The sequence below is a fragment of the Onychomys torridus genome, chromosome 21 (genome assembly GCF_903995425.1).
Source record: "Onychomys torridus chromosome 21, mOncTor1.1, whole genome shotgun sequence".
Taxonomy (NCBI): domain Eukaryota; kingdom Metazoa; phylum Chordata; class Mammalia; order Rodentia; family Cricetidae; genus Onychomys; species Onychomys torridus.
Window position 1 is genome coordinate 23,834,472 of NC_050463.1, and position 15,590 is coordinate 23,850,061.

General features: G+C 46.3%; 1 protein-coding gene and 1 pseudogene across 2 annotated transcripts in view; both read left to right on the forward strand.

Moving 5' to 3' along the window:
* Positions 1-9,227, forward strand: part of Dhx57 (DExH-box helicase 57) — a 57,906-nt gene extending 48,679 nt beyond the window's left edge. The window contains exons 22-24 of one of the 2 annotated variants that reach the window (XM_036171131.1): positions 102-236; positions 5,574-5,774; positions 8,561-9,227. In XM_036171131.1, the coding sequence (XP_036027024.1) occupies positions 102-236; positions 5,574-5,774; positions 8,561-8,704 (480 nt within the window). In that variant the 3' untranslated portion in view covers positions 8,705-9,227. The remainder of the gene's footprint in view (positions 1-101; positions 237-5,573; positions 5,775-8,560) is intronic. The other variant, XM_036171132.1, reaches the window with a different exon arrangement.
* Positions 9,228-9,676: 449 nt separating this feature from the next.
* LOC118571348 lies at positions 9,677-10,229 on the forward strand (annotated as a pseudogene).
* Positions 10,230-15,590: the final 5,361 nt, after the last annotated feature.

Here is a 15,590-nt window from a genome sequence, read left to right on the forward strand (position 1 = left end):
AAAAAGAAATAAAAACTATTCAAACAAGGCTTGTTTGTGCCAAAGGACAAGTTCTGCAGTGAAAATATGCCTATATAATTTTATAAATATTTGTTGTATAGGTCAAGACCCCAGAAGGAAAGTTCCAGAAGACCAGTTCTGGAGTTGTTAGACTGCAGCCGAAGTCAGCCGAGTTGAAGTTTGTTACAAAGAATGACGGATACGTGCACATTCACCCTTCCTCCGTGAACTATCAGGTCAGAATAGCGGTGTTTAGAATGTTTCTTTCTTTTTTTTTTTTTTTTTTTAATTTTATTTATTATGTATACAGTGTTCTGTCTGCACATATCCCTGCAGGCCTGAAGAGGGCACCAGATCTCATTACAGATGGTTTTGAGCCACCATGTTGGTGCTGGGAATTGAACTCAGGACCTCTGGAAGAGCAGTCAGTGCTCTTAACCGCTGAGCCATCTCTCCAGCCCCTAGAATGTTTCTTACGGCACACCCTTGGATGGAAACACGGGTTCTAAAGCACACAAGCCCTATTCCGTGACTTGAAGTGTCCCCAGCAGCATGTGGATTTAGAGAAGGTCGGATTGGTCAGTATAAATAGACTGACAAGCTGTTTCTGGAAAGGTGTTCCATGTTGAGAACAGTCTACTGTACACAAAAAGTGCTCTCAAATGAAAGTTGTTTCTTTGGATTGGTTTAAGAAGTCATGAGCGCCGGGCGGTGGTGGCGCACGCCTGTAATCCCAGCACTTGGGAGGCAGAGGCAGGTGGATCTCTGTGAGTTCGAGGCCAGCCTGGTCTACAGAGCTACAGAGAAACCCTGTCTCAAAAAACCAAAAAAAAAAAAAAAAAAAAAAAGTCATGAGCTAGGGTTGGGGATTTAGCTCAGTGGTAGAGCACTTGAGTGCAAGGCCCTGGGTTCGATCCCCAGCTCAAAAAAAAAAAAGAAGTCATGAGCTAATTACATCATCAGCATGTTTTTTCAGCCTGTTAGCTCCATCCTTCCTTCAGCTGCTGCTGGGCGACTGCAGTCTCTTTTCCCTATGGGCTAAGCCCATCCATGCCACAGCGGCCTAGGTGTCAATCTAAAGGGCTCCGCCTGGTCCTAGCACACTTGCTGCTCATGTGACATTGCTAACTTCCGTCCTCTTGAAACAGTGTTCCCTTTGCTCCTGAAATATCTCCTCCTGTCCTGGTCACTGTCCCCTTTACCAGGTCCCCTCCTGTCCCGGTCACTGTCCCTTTTACCAGGTCCCCTCCTGTCCCGGTCACTGTCCCCTTTACCAGGTCCCCTCCTGTCCCGGTCACTGTCCCCTTTACCAGGTCCCCTCCTGTCCCGGTCACTGTCCCCTTTACCAGGTCCCCTCCAGTCCCGGTCACTGTCCCCTTTACCAGGTCCCCTCCAGTCCCGGTCACTGTCCCCTTTACCAGGTCCCCTCCTGACCCCGATCACTGTCTCTTTACCAGGTCCCCTTCCTTGCTCTGAGGCAGGGCTGTGCCTTCCTCTACTTTTCTCATAATAGTGTATATCTGCTCCTTGACCCTGCCAGGGCATGCCTTCATGATTTCAGCTGTCCCCTGTATACTGACCCTAAGTCTATCAAGAGCTCAGCATTTTCTGAGCTTTCCTTCTGGGAAACAGTAGCTAACGTAAGTCACTGCAGATCAAACTCATCATCTCCCTGTCCACCATTCTCTCTGTGCGTACCACCATCTGAATCAGAATCTGGTGTCATGAAGACTTCTGTGCTTTTCTTCATACTGATTCAGTTGGTCACCAAGTCCAGGCAGTGCCACATTTGCCTCATCTCACCCCCACTGCCACTTCCTCAGGGCCAATCCCAAACTCTGTCTCATGCCCAGAGTGCTGTAAGAGTCTCTGGAACTCTCTCTAGCCTGCTGCATTACTCTTAATAATTTTGATCTTTTCTTAAATCTTCATACAATGACTCTACTGTAGACTCACTCTTGACCCTTCACATCTGGTCCCTGGCCCCTTCTGGGCTGGAGCAATGGCTCAGAGGTTAAGAGCACTGACTGCACTTCCAGAGGTCCTGAGTTCAATTCCCAGCAACCACAGTCATCTATACTGACTGGTGCCCTCTTCTGGAGTGCAGGTATACATCAGCAACCACATGGTGGCTCACAACCATCTGTAATGAGATCTTGTGCCCTCTTCCTGGCGTGCAGGCATACATAATAAATAAATCTTTAAGAAAAAAAAAAAAAAAACCACTTCCTTTGTCATTCTGTATGCATACAATGCATACAGTGAAACAATGTTCCTCCTACACCAACTGTCTGGTGTCATGGTAAGAAGACACACTGCTTCTGTCCCCAGAGTGACAGTCTCATTCCCCAGGAAACCCATGCTTACCCTAACATTTCCATTAAGAATCATTTCCGCCAGGCAGTGGTGGCACACACCTTTAATCCCAGCACTCGGGAGGCAGAGCCAGGTGGATCTCTGTGAGTTTGAGGCCAGCCTGGTCTATAGAGCAAGATCCAGGACAGGCTCCAAAGCTACACAGAGAAACCCTGTCTCAAAAAAAAAAAAAAAAAAAAGAATCATTTCCTGGCTGGGGGTGTAGCTCAATGGTAGAGTGCCTGCCTGGTATGGCAAGGCCCTGTGTTCAACCCTTCCCACTTCTTAAAATGAACAAAATTTCTTTAGTGTGTCTTTAAAAAAAATTTTATGCCAGGCAGTGGTGGCGCACGCCTTTAATTCCAGCACTCAAGGGGCAGAGCCAGGCGGATCTCTGAGTTCAAGGCCAGCCTGGGCTACAGAGTGAGTTCCAGGAAAGGCGCAAAGCTACACAGAGAGGTCTCAAAAAACCAAAAATGTATTTATTATGTATACAGTGTTCTGCCTGCATGCCAGAAGAGGGCGCCAGATCTCATTCTAGGTGGTTGTGAGCCACCATGTGGTTGCTGGGAATTGAACTCAGGACCTTTGGAAAAACAGCCAGTGCTCTTAACACCTGAGCCATCTCTCCAGCCCCTCCTTAGTGTCTCTTTCCCTCTAAATTCCTCTCTTTCCACTGTTCCACTGCCGTGGAGTATGAATTTGTGCAGGGTTCTTACTCCATCACGCTGTACTGGAATTGTAAAATCCCGAAGATAGGAATTGACACCTTTTTACATTTCCAGAGTCTAGCATGTTGCATGGCTGAAAGTAGATGCTCGCCGAAGCTTTCAGGAGAGATGGAGGAACAGAGGAAGGAACAGAGGAAGAGAGAGCTGGGCATAGTGGTGCACGCCTTAATCCCAGCACTCGGGAGGCAGAGGCAGGCGGATCTCTGTGAGTTCCGAGGCCAGCCTGGGCTACACAGTGAGTGCCAGGACAGCCAGAGCTGCACAGTGAGACCCTGTCTCAACACAAACCACAACAAAAGGGAGAGGTGGAGTGAGGTCAGCCCCGTGCTGCTACTGAACGAAGTAAACCATGAGAAGGACCTCCTGGAACTCAGAGGAACCTGAGGACCAGGGGGTCATCCGCTCTTCCTGTCTCTGACTTTAGACAGCAGAGGACCTGAGTTAGCTTCACCCTCTTTTCAGTCAGCCCCATGACAGACAACATCACTCAAGCATCCAGTTAGTACCTGCTAGTCCCAGCTCTGGGTTGGGCACTATTGTAGGCATGACTGTTGCAAGCCATGGAGGACGGACGGTAAGTGAGCAGGGTCCTCCCTCAAGCAGCTTGTCTGAGCTGGGGAGAAGGTGGGAAATAAGCCGATAGTGGTCAGTGGCAAATGCCCTAGAGGAAAAGATAAGGAAGGCAGGTAGAAGACTGAGAGAGGGGCCCTTTTCTACAGGGCAGTCTGGGAAGAACTGAGTCGAAAACAATCAGGTCCTGAATGAAAAGCGAGCCATACAGCTCTCTAAGGAGAGAACATTCTAGTACAGGAAATAAGTGCCGAGACCCGGGGGTAAGAGTATGTTTGGGATGTTCCAGGATATGCAGGAAGGCACCAGATCTAGAGTTCAGTGGGATGTCTGATCAAGGCCGCAGGGACAGGAGGTGTGCAGGGACAAATGGGCCAAGGCTGGGTTGTGTCACACCCTGTAGGCCATGGTAGGGAATTTAGACTTGTATCCTTTGGGGAACTAGTGGAGTGTTCTGGCCATAACTGAAAGATCACTGTGGCTGCTGTGGAAAGAGGCTGTAAAGATGCAGAAGCAGCAGCAGAGTGAGGTCAAAAGAAGCCCTGCAGTGGTCCAGTGAAGGTGATGGTTCACAGGGAGGCCGTAGCGCCTCTGTACTTTAAACACACAGCTGGCAAGACTTGACGGTGATCCAGATGGAACTGGGGAGAAGTGAGCCTTGCACACGGGGGCAAGTGGAAGTGAGGAGCTATGGAGAGAAGAATCAAGGGTTCTTTAAGGTGTTAGCTTGCAGAGGACCTGGGTTCAATTCCCAACACCCACATGAGTCACAACTGTCCATAGCTCTAGTTCCAAGGGACCCGATGCCCTCTTCTGACCTCTCTAGACACACATACACATAAAATAAATAAATACACAACACTCACACATAAAATAAAATGAATAAATCTAAAAAAATTTAAATATTATATCCTGTATACATGTATCATAACATCACAAAAGGCCCCATAAACACATTTAGTTTTACGTTAGGGTTCAGTTAAAAATGTGGGTGCTGGTGAGATGGCTCAGCAGGTAAAGGTGTTTGATGCCAAACCTTACAGCCTGAGTTCTGTCCCTGGGACCCCGACAGCAGAAGAGAACTGAGTCCTGCAAGTTGTCTGACCTTTATATGCATGCTGTGGTGCATGCATGCACACACGTGTCCACACGGACAAATAAATAAAAATAAAAATGTATTTTTGAGGGCTGCAGAGATGGCTCAGTGGTTGAGAGCACTGGCTGTTCTTCCAGAGGTCCTGAGTTCAATTCCCAGCAACCACATGGTGGCTCACAACCATCTGTAATGAGATCTGGCGCCCTCTTCTGGCATGCAGGCAGAACACTGTACACATAATAAATAAATAGATAGATAGATAGATAGATAGATAGATAGATAGATAAATAAATCTTTTTTAAAATGTATTTTTGAAAACGTCTTTTGGACACCAAAAGAAGTTGTTTATTTGTTTTCTGGGGTACTAGGGACTGAACCCAAGGCCTTGTGCCTGCTAGGCAAATGCCCTATCGCTGAGCTACATCCCCCACCCTAACAATAAAATGCTTGCAAAGTGTTAGGTGCTTTATTAGATGTCTAAATGGATAGTCTAGTAGGTAGTCACATATAAAACATGAAGCTCGGTCTGGAGAGATGGCTCAGGGGTTAAGAGCACTGGCTACTCCTCCAGACGTCCTGAGTTCAATTCCCAGCAACCACATGGTGGCTCATAACAATCTATAACAAGATCCAGTTCCCTCTTCTAGTCTACAGGCAGAACACTGTATACATAATAAATAAACACATGTTTAAAAAGAAAAAAAAAAAAAAAAAAAAAAACGTACAAAGCTCAGAGGAAAAGTAGTTGGGAGTCCTTATTGGCAGCATTGAAATCCACAGGACTGGTGAGAATCATTGTCATCTGAGGTCTTATGTCACAGGTCAGACACTTCGACAGCCCCTACCTGTTGTACCATGAGAAAATCAAAACTAGCCGGGTGTTCATCCGAGACTGCAGCATGGTGTCCGTGTACCCCCTGGTCCTGTTTGGAGGAGGCCAAGTGAACGTGCAGCTCCAGCGGGGAGCTTTCGTTGTCTCCCTGGATGACGGCTGGATCCGGTTTGCAGCTGCTTCTCACCAGGTAAAGGACCAGCTAATCTGTGTGAGGCTTAGGTCATGGCGAGCGTTGGTGATGTGAAATGGAGGACATTCCTTCAGGACCAGGAACAACAGAACTAATGGACAGCAAGAGGGGAGCCAACCTGAGCAGAGAAGGAGCCTAATAACAGTGCCAGGAAACACCTGGGGCGGGGACACGAGGGTGGGGGTGGGGGTTGTTAGAATTGATGTAAAGGTTTAAGGTCAGAGTCTCAAGTATTTGAGGGGCTTGAGGCAGAAGGATTACTGTGAGTTTGGGAATAACTAGAGTTATATAGCAAAGCCTTGCTTCAAAAAAAAACAAAACAAAACAGAAATCTGGAAAAAGAAAGGGTGTTGGGGGCTGGAGAGATGGCTCAGAGGTTAAGAGCACTCCTTGCTCTTCCAACGGTCCTGAGTTCGATTCCCAGCAACCACATGGTGGCTCACAACCATCCATAATGAAATCTGGTGCCCTCTTCTGGCCTGCAGATATACCTGCAGACAGAACACTGTATACATAATAAATAAATCTTTAAAAAAAAAAAAAAAGAAAGAAAGAAAGAATAAAAGAAAAAAAAGAAAGGGTGTTGGAACCTTCTTAATGTTATACAACTAAGCAAAAATCAGCAAAAAGCCGGGCGGTGGTGGCGCACGCCTTTAATCCCAGCACTCAGGAGGCAGAGCCAGGTGGATCTCTGTGAGTTCGAGGCCAGCCTGGTCTACAGAGAGAGATCCAGGAAAAGGCGCAAATCTACATGGAGAAACCCTGTCTCGGGGAAAAAAAAAATCAGATTAAAAATCACACTGATTTTTTTTTTCATTACCATGAAAAAAAAATGGTCAGGCTATATATAGCTCTTTGGTAGGCCCTGGGTTTAATCTCCAGAACCACAAATAAATAATAAAGCAATAAATAACAAACTAATTAATTGAATACAATGAAAAGAACTATGTATAGTAATAGTCCCAGTCACCCAGGAACCTGAGGCAAGAGGACCAGTTGAGCCAGGTACTTAAGACTAGCCTAGGCAACAAAGTAAGACCTTATCTTTAAAAAAAAAAAAAAGGCCTGAGAATATACCTCAGTAGTAAAGCATGCAGTCAGCATGAATAAGGCTTTGTATATAATACCCCAGTACTACTGAAAAAAAGTGAAAGAAAATAGGTGAAATCAATATATTTTATTTAACCTAATATACCCAGCATGTTTTAATTTCAACATGTAATCAATATCAAAAGCACTGAGTTATTTTACACTCTCTTTCATATTAAGTGTTTAAAGACAGGTGTGCATTTACACTATGGCACGTCTCAGTCTGAACCAGGCACAGTTTATGTGCTTATTAAATAACCACATGTGACTAGTGGCTGTCATAAATCCAGGGCCAGCAAGGCTGGTTTGGTGCAGCAGCTCAGGGACAATATAGGCCCACTCTGCTTGTGTGAGCAAGCTGGCTGCATCAGATCCTGGCTTCACATCTGCACAACATGCCGTCCCAAAGAGGAGACGCCTCCATTAAAGCTTCGTTAAAGCTTCCTTGTTAAGGGGTGGCAGCGGCAGCGGCATGTGTTTATAACCCCAGCACTTGTATGCCGAGGTGAGTGGTTCATTTTGAGTGTGTGGCCATCCTAGGATACATAGTGAGTTCAAGGTCATGTAGTGAGAGCCTCGCTACAACAAAACAAAAGCCCTTGCCTCACAGTAACACCTATAGTCCCAAAATAAGAGGTATCAGGAGCTCTGAACCAACCTCAGCTCTGTAAGTGGGAGGCTAGCCTGAGCTATGTAAGATCTTGTTCAAAAGCAAAAACCAAACATTGACTGGTGAGATGGCTTAGCAGGTAAGGGTGCTGGCTGCCAAACCTAACAACTGGAGTTAATCCTCAGAACCTATTTACTTAGTAGGAGGAGAAAATTGACTTCCTCAGGTTGTCCTGACCCTCACGTGCATGCTGTGGCCCAAATACACACGCAAACACACCAAATAAAAAAATGCACACATGGTTTTTAAGAAGCTCCCACTGGGACTGGAAAGATGGCTGGGTGGTTAAGAGCACTGGCTTCTCTTCCAGAGAACCAGGGTTCAATTCCCAGCACCCACATGGCAGCTCACAACTTTCTGTAGGCAACTCCAGTTTCAGGGGTCCAACACCCTCACACAGACATACATGAAGACAAAACACCAATGCACATAAAAATAAATAAAAATTTATAAAAATAAACTTAAAAAAAAAAAACCTCTCACTGAACATAGAGCTCACACCTGGAATCCCAGCATTTAGGAGGATGAGCTGGAAAGATTTGTGAGTTCGAGGCCACAGCCTGAGCTACAGTGTGAGACTCTCTCAAAAGCCCAGCAAGGCTGGAGAGTGGCACACCAGTAAAGCACTTTCTGTGTGAGCGTGAGGACCTGAATTCAGATTGTCATGCCCACCGTGTGTGTGTGTGTGTGTGTGTGTGTGTGTGTGTGTGTGTGTGTGTGTGTGTGTACAAGCTGGACTATGGCAGCACACACTGTGATCCCAGCACTCACAGGCTGGGGTGAGAGCATAAAAGTCCCAGGCCAGCCAACTACATAGCAAGAGCTTCTCTCTAAACAAATAATAAATGATGTGACAGAGACAAATTGGATATGTTTATAATGGGCCTCATTAGTATGTTGCAGAATGATAATGTGTTCTAAAATAACGTCGGAAATCTTAAGTCATGGTAATCATAATTGGGTATTTCTCTATGAACCCTCCTCTTTGCTCCCAGCACAGCTAATACTGCAGCTTTCATTGTAGATAGCAGAACTGGTAAAGGAACTTCGCTGTGAACTTGACCAGCTCCTGCAGGATAAAATAAAGAACCCGAGCATGGATTTGAGTACGTGTCCTCGAGGTTCTCGGATTATCAGCATGATTGTGAAGCTTGTCACCACACAGTAGAAACTGGGCCTGGGGTGCCTGCGCTTCACCACCTTGTTCCCCTGCAAGTCACAGGAGCACTTCTACCTCGGACGAGACCTGGCCTGGGGCTGGCCCTGGGGAGGTGGGGGCACAGAGCCTGAGAGCTGAGCCAGCTGAGGCTCCGCGGCCGGAGACAGACGCTCTCCACACGTGCTGTTCTGAGAACGTGGGGACACTCCCGGTATAATTTGGAGTGTCAGTGTAGGACAGTCTAAAACCCAGCTTGCCTCCTTGTGACTGTACCAAACTGAATGAAATTCACCTCATAACTCAAAAGTGAATGTTTAAGACAAGGTTCTGTCTTAACCTAGTCTTCTTCTCCTACTTTTTATTATGCATTGTCTATACATGATTGATAATTCTTTTCTCCTGGTTTTTTTATTGGGCATGAGGAGAAATGTTTTGTTTGATTTTCACATCATAATAAAGGCTTACCTGAGAGAACTCAAATGAGAAAGAAATCATGTGAGTAAGAAAAATAAAAATTTCATTTTAGACCTGGCTGTGGAGTAAATTTATTTGTAAGGGATTTTTTATTTTTATTCATAAAAGATCAGCCTTTTAAAAGGAAGTAAAATCCTGTCTTCAGAGAGAAAAATAGGGCTGGAGAAATTGCTCAGTAGTTAAGAGCACTGGCTGCTCTTCCAGAGGATTGGGGTTCAATTCCCAGCACCCACATGGCAGCTCACAACTGTCTGTAACTCCAGTTCCAGAAGATCTGACACCCTCACACAGGCAGACGTGCAGGCAAAACACCAACGCACATAAAAATAAAATAATTTTTAAAAAAGGGAGAAAAATTATCAAAGCAAGTTAATTTTGCGAGGCTACTAAAATGCAAGCTGGCCTCCTCCGCACGGCCCATTAAAAGCAGAACACCCTCATGTTTTCATTGTCTAACTTCTACATTTAAGACTCTTGACTTGCTCTTTTGCCCCATCTACGGTGAGAATGAAGACCATCCTCAGCAGTCAGAATGTGGACATTCCAGAAAATGTGGACATCACTCTGAAGGGGCGTACAGTCATTGTGAAGGGCCCCAGAGGAACCCTCCAGAGGGACTTCAATCACAGCAATGTAGAGCTGAGTCTCCCTGGGAAGAAGAGGCTCCAGGTTGACAAATGGTGGGGTAACAGAAAGGAAGTGGCCACTGTCCAAACCATCTGCAGTCATGCTCAGGACATGATCAGGGGCGCTACACTGGGCTTCCGCTACAGGATGAGGTCTGTGTGTGCTCACTTCCCCATCAACGTCGTTATTCAGGAGAAGGGGTCTTTGGTTGAAATCCAAAATCTCTTGAGTGAAAAATAGATCCACAGGGTTCGGATGAGGACAGGTATTGCTTGTTCTGTCTCTCAAACCCAGTTGGGTGAATTAATCCTTGAAGGAAATGATACTGAACTTGTTTCAGCAAGCTGCAACAGTTAAAAACAAGGACATGAGAAAGTTTGTGGATGGCATCTGTGGGTCTGAAAAGGAAACAGTGCAGCAGGCTGATGAGTGAGACCTGAGTTACCCAGCTCCAGAAACAAGATTCTGCATTTAAGTATGATTTGGGGTGTCTTCTGGGACAATAAAAGACTTGTATTTAAAAAAAAAAAAAAGACTCTATATTCTGGGTGGGAGGTGGCTCAGCAGTTAAGAGCACTTGCTGCTCTTCCAGAGGACCTGAGTTCAATTCCCAAAACTTGTGTCAGGTGCCACACATCCACCTGTACCTCCAGCCTCCCACAACACCGTGAACAACGTATTACTTTAGTTGTTTTGGGGAACTCTAAGCTGCCCAAAATTACCAAGTGTATTTTAGTTTCAATACATTTGAAAAGCTTGAACTAAGCAATATTTTTTTTCAGTCTCTAATTTGCCTTGCATAAAAAAATAAACATACATATGCAAAGCACCCGCAGTATTAAGTTCTGATTTGCTACTGCAACAATGCTCTCATTACAGAAAGAATGAAGCTAAACTCTTCAGAAGAACTAGGGAACTGCTATTTCTCCAAATGACTTTTTAAAGATGTATTTTTAATTATGTGTACGGGAGGAGGAGGTATATACACTAGGGTGCAGATGCCCTCAGAGGCCAAAAGCACTGGACCCCTGGAGCTGGAGTTACCAGTGTTGTGAATCATCCAACATGGGTGCTGGAACTGAACCTGGGTCCTCAGCAAGAGCACTATGCACTCTGTTGGTTTCTTTGGGCACAGGGTTTCTCTGTGTAGCTGTGGCTATCACTGAGCTCGATCTGTAGCTCAGGATGGCCTCCATCTCAAAGATGTGCTTGCCTCAGCCTCCAAAGTGTTGGGATTCAATGGGTGCACCGTCACCACCTGGCCTGCAGTAGGTACTCATATTGAGCCATCTCTCCAGCCCAAGGAAGAGAGCTTTTTGTTTGATTTTTTTTTTTTTCTCGAGACAGGGATTCTCTGTATAGTTTTGGTGCCTGTCCTGGATCTCCCTCTGTAGACCAGGCTGGCCTCGAACTCATAGAGATCCGCCTGGCTCTGCCTCCTGAGTGCTGGGATTAAAGGCGTGCGCCGCCACCACCGCCACCACACCACCACACCACACCACACCACCACCACCACCACCACACCACCACACCACACCACACCACCACCACCACCACCACCACCTGGCCTCTTGACTTGGTTTTTAACAAATTTTGACTCTTGGTGATACAGCAAAGCTCCTGGTGCCCTGGTGAGAACTATCTGTCCAACGTAGACCTGCAGCTTTTAACACAGGTTTGCCGCAGCGGGTACAACTGGAGGTAATCACAACAAAACACCCAGAGAATTTCTGCCCTCCAGAAGGCTGACCACTTCCAGGCACACGAATCCATAAATACTATCACTCTGTAGCTGCGTCTGAATGTGAAAATCATCAGGAAACCTTGACTAAAAGCATTACATAAGAAAAAACCCAGCCAGGCAGTGACGGCGGCGCACCCCTTTGACCCCAGAGCTTGGGAGGCAGAGGCTGGAGGATCGCTTGAGTTCAGGGCCAGCCTGGGCTACAGAGCAAATTCCAGGACAGCCAGGACTACCCAGTGAGACTCTGTCTCGAAAACCACTCCCCTCTCCCCCAAAAAAGAAGAGAAAAAACCCTGGGCTGGGGTGGCTTCTGGCCCCATGGTCAAAGCAATGGCTGCTCTTCCAGAGGACCCAGCCTCAGCTCCGAGCACCTGCTCCAGGGGATCGGATGCTCTCTCTGGCCTCTGAGGGCACCGCCTGTAGATGGTACACAGACACACATGCACACAAAACACTAGAATCAATAAATACCTTTTTTTAAAAGAGAAGAAAAACCCCACCCCAGGCTGGCAAGAAAGCTCAGAGGGCCAAGCCTGACGATATGAGTTCATTTCCCAAGACCCACATGGGAGAAGGCTGGAACTGACCTCTACAGGTTGTCTTGCCACCTCCACAAGTGGCACATGTGCACATACACACATAAATAAATATAGCTTAAAAAAAAAAACAACCTAGCCCTAGAACTAAGTTCTTTAAACTTCCTCAAATTATAAAGTAAAAAGTAAAAGGCCGGGCAGTGGTAGTGCACACCTTTAATCCCAGTGCTCAGGAGGTAGAGGCAGGTGGAGTTTGAGGCCAGCCTGGTCTACAGAGCAAGTTCTAAGACAGCCAGGGCTACACAGAGAAACTCTGTCTTGAAACAAACAAAACAATAAAAATAAATAAAAATTTACAATGGAATTATGAAATGAATGCTTCTTTGCAATGAAAATCAGAATGTAGTATTGAATTTTGAGGTAAAATTGGATTTCTAAGCTAGATGGCCAACACCTAAGTAAGTTTATGGAGACATTGGTAAATGGTTCCTTTAAATGTTTTCCTGCAATCTAGCTAGAGAAATAGAGTACTTATTCCATAATCAGTTTGCACGAATATTTTGTATTTGGTCTGAGGTGGTCTTAGTAATCAAGAACAGCTTACCATGCTGATAGATGGATTCATAGCATAGCGTGACAATACTTCTCCCTTGTTTTTAAAAGACTGATTGGTTGATTATGTATACAGTATTCTGCCTGAATGTGTCCCTGCAGGCCAGAAGAGGGCACCAGATCTCACTGTATATGGTTGTGAGCCACCATGTGGTTGCTGGGAATTGAACTCAGGACCTCTGGAAGAACAGCCAGTGCTCTGAACCACTGAGCCATCCCTCCAGCCCCACTTCTCACTTCTTGAGTTCCATACATAAATGCCACATAAATACAGGTTAATTAAGTGGGATTTTTTATTAACATTTTTTATTTATTTTACATACCAACCAGTTTCCCCTCCCTCCTCTCATCCCATTCCCTCCCCACACCTCCTTTTTAACCCCCTCCCCATGCACTCCTCAGAGAGGGTAATGCCTCCTATGGGAGTCAACAAAGCATGGCATATCAAGTTGAGGCAGGACCCCCTGCATCAAGGCTGAGCGAGGCATCCCACCATAGGGAAATGGTTCCGAACAGGCACAGACCCTGGTCCCACTGCTAGGGGCCCTACAAACAGACCAGGCTGCACAACTGTCACCCACATGCAGAGTGCCTAGGTCAGTCCCACACAGGCTCCCTAGCTGTCGGTCTAGAGTCCCTGAGCTCCCACAAGCTAGGTTCAGCTGTCTCTGTGGGTTCCCCATCATGATCTTGACTCCTGTTGCTCATATAATCCCTCCTTCCTCTCTTCAACTGGACTCCAGGAGCTCGGCCCAGTGCTTGGCTGTGGGTCTCTGCATCTGCTTGCACCAGTGACTGGATGAAGGCTCTCTGATGACAGTTGGGGTATTCACCAACCTCATTACAAGGGAAGGCTTGTTCAGGCACCCTCTCCACAATTGCTAGGAGTCTTAGCTGGGATCATCCTTGTGGACTCCTGGGAGTTTCCCTGGTGCCAGGTTCTCCCTAATGCCCTATCCCCTCTACCCTCCCCCCACCCCCAGTTTACCCAGGAGATTTCTTCTATTTCCCCTTCCCAGGGGGGATCCATCTGTCCCTCTTAGGGTCCTCCTTGTTACCTAGCTTCTCTAAGGATGTGGGTTGCAGTCTGATTGTTCTTTGCTTTATATCTACTATCCACTTACGAGTGAGTACATACCATGTTTGTCCTTCTGGGTCTGGGTTACCTCCCTCAGGATGATTTTTTTCTAGTTCCATCCATTTGCCTGCAAACCTCATGCTGTCACTGTTTTACTGTTTAAGTGTTAGGTGATTTTTTATTGAAGAGAACTATCAGAATGGAGGCAACAAATCTCACTGGAGGAATTTAACACATTTGCTTTCCTCTTTAAGTTCCTTAGCTCTTTATAACTTGCTCCCTGGCAAGTAACAAATTTTAACCTTTTTCCTTTCTTTATATATCTGAGTAGTTTAATTTGAATAATACATGTAAGTACAGCATGTAAATCTGAGTCATATAGTAAATGTCAGCTCAGTTTAAACATGTTCCTAAACTGTCATAAGATTTTGAGAAAGGACTTGGTAAAATTAAAACACAAAAACCCAGTGTTCAGAGGCTGGAGAAGGCTGTGCGTAAGTGCTTGCTGCAGGAGGCCCTGGGTTTCAGATCCCCAGCACCACGTAAGAAAGCAGGCACAGTGGCATGGTAGTGCACGTCTATCCCGGTGCTGGTGTTGAAGGCTTGCTGGTGGAGTGGAGATAGGTGGACTGCTGGAGCCTGCTGGCAAGCCAGCTTAGTCAAACCGGTGAGCTCCAGGTTTAGTGTGTCTCAAAAAATGAGGTGGAGGCTAGCAAGATGGTCAGTGGGGAAAGGAGCTTATAACCACCACTGAGGACCTGAGTTTGATCTCCAGGGCTCAAAGGAAAGACCCTCTCCAACTTCCACATGCAAGCTGTGGTGCACAGACACTAAATAAGTGTAATTACAAAAATGTTTTTAAGGAGCCGGGTGGTGGTGGCGCTCGCCTTTAATCCCAGCACTCGGGAGGCAGAGGCAGGCGGATCTCTGTGAGTTCGAGGCCAGCCTGGGCTACCAAGTGAGTTCCAGGAAAGGTGCAAAGCTACACAGAGAAACCAGGTCTCAATAAAACAAACAAAAACAAACAAAAACAAAAACAAATAATAAAAATAAAATGTTTTTAAGGTGAAGAGCAACTAAGGAAGACACCTATGGTCTATTTCTGGCACACACACACACACACACACACACACACTGTGCAGCACTGCTATCAGGGGTATGAACTTCAAATGCTCCTTCTCAGACTGGACCTGCACGGACTCTGCTGTGATCTCTCTGATTGCAAGGGGAGCGCACTCTGGAGGGGTCTTGTGGGTGGACCCCGTTGTCCCATGAATAATGACTCTGCTCATACCGCTGTTCCTTGAACACACCCCACCCTACCCCACCCTCCACCCACCCCACCTCAGGCAGATGCTGCTTTTCCCTCTTAAAGTATGCTGAAATTAATCATAAATCCTGGGGCTTATTTCTCTCCACATTCAAGGGAGAAAGTGCTTAAGAAATTTAGCCAGTTAATAAAATACAAAAGTAGCTATTGTTTTCAGAAGTCAGACCTCACTCAGCCTCCTCCACCCCCGTGCTGGGGATAAAACCTCAAGCACTCACATACTGGCATCTGGATCATGAGTCTCTGTCAGTGAATTTTTGAGCACTCAGAGGACAGAGTGCCCCAGATGGAAACAGATACGAGAGCTTTCCTGTCACAGTAGCAGTTTCAGACTGTTCCAGGGTAGGAGGCTTCTTCCCCGGCTCTTGGTCTCCTCCCCCATTTGCGGTGGGGAAGTTAGGTTTTGCTTGTTTTGCAGGGCTGGGATCTGAATCCAGATCCTTGTGAGTGCTAGGCAAGTACTGTACCACTGAGCTGTATCCCTAGCTCCTCTT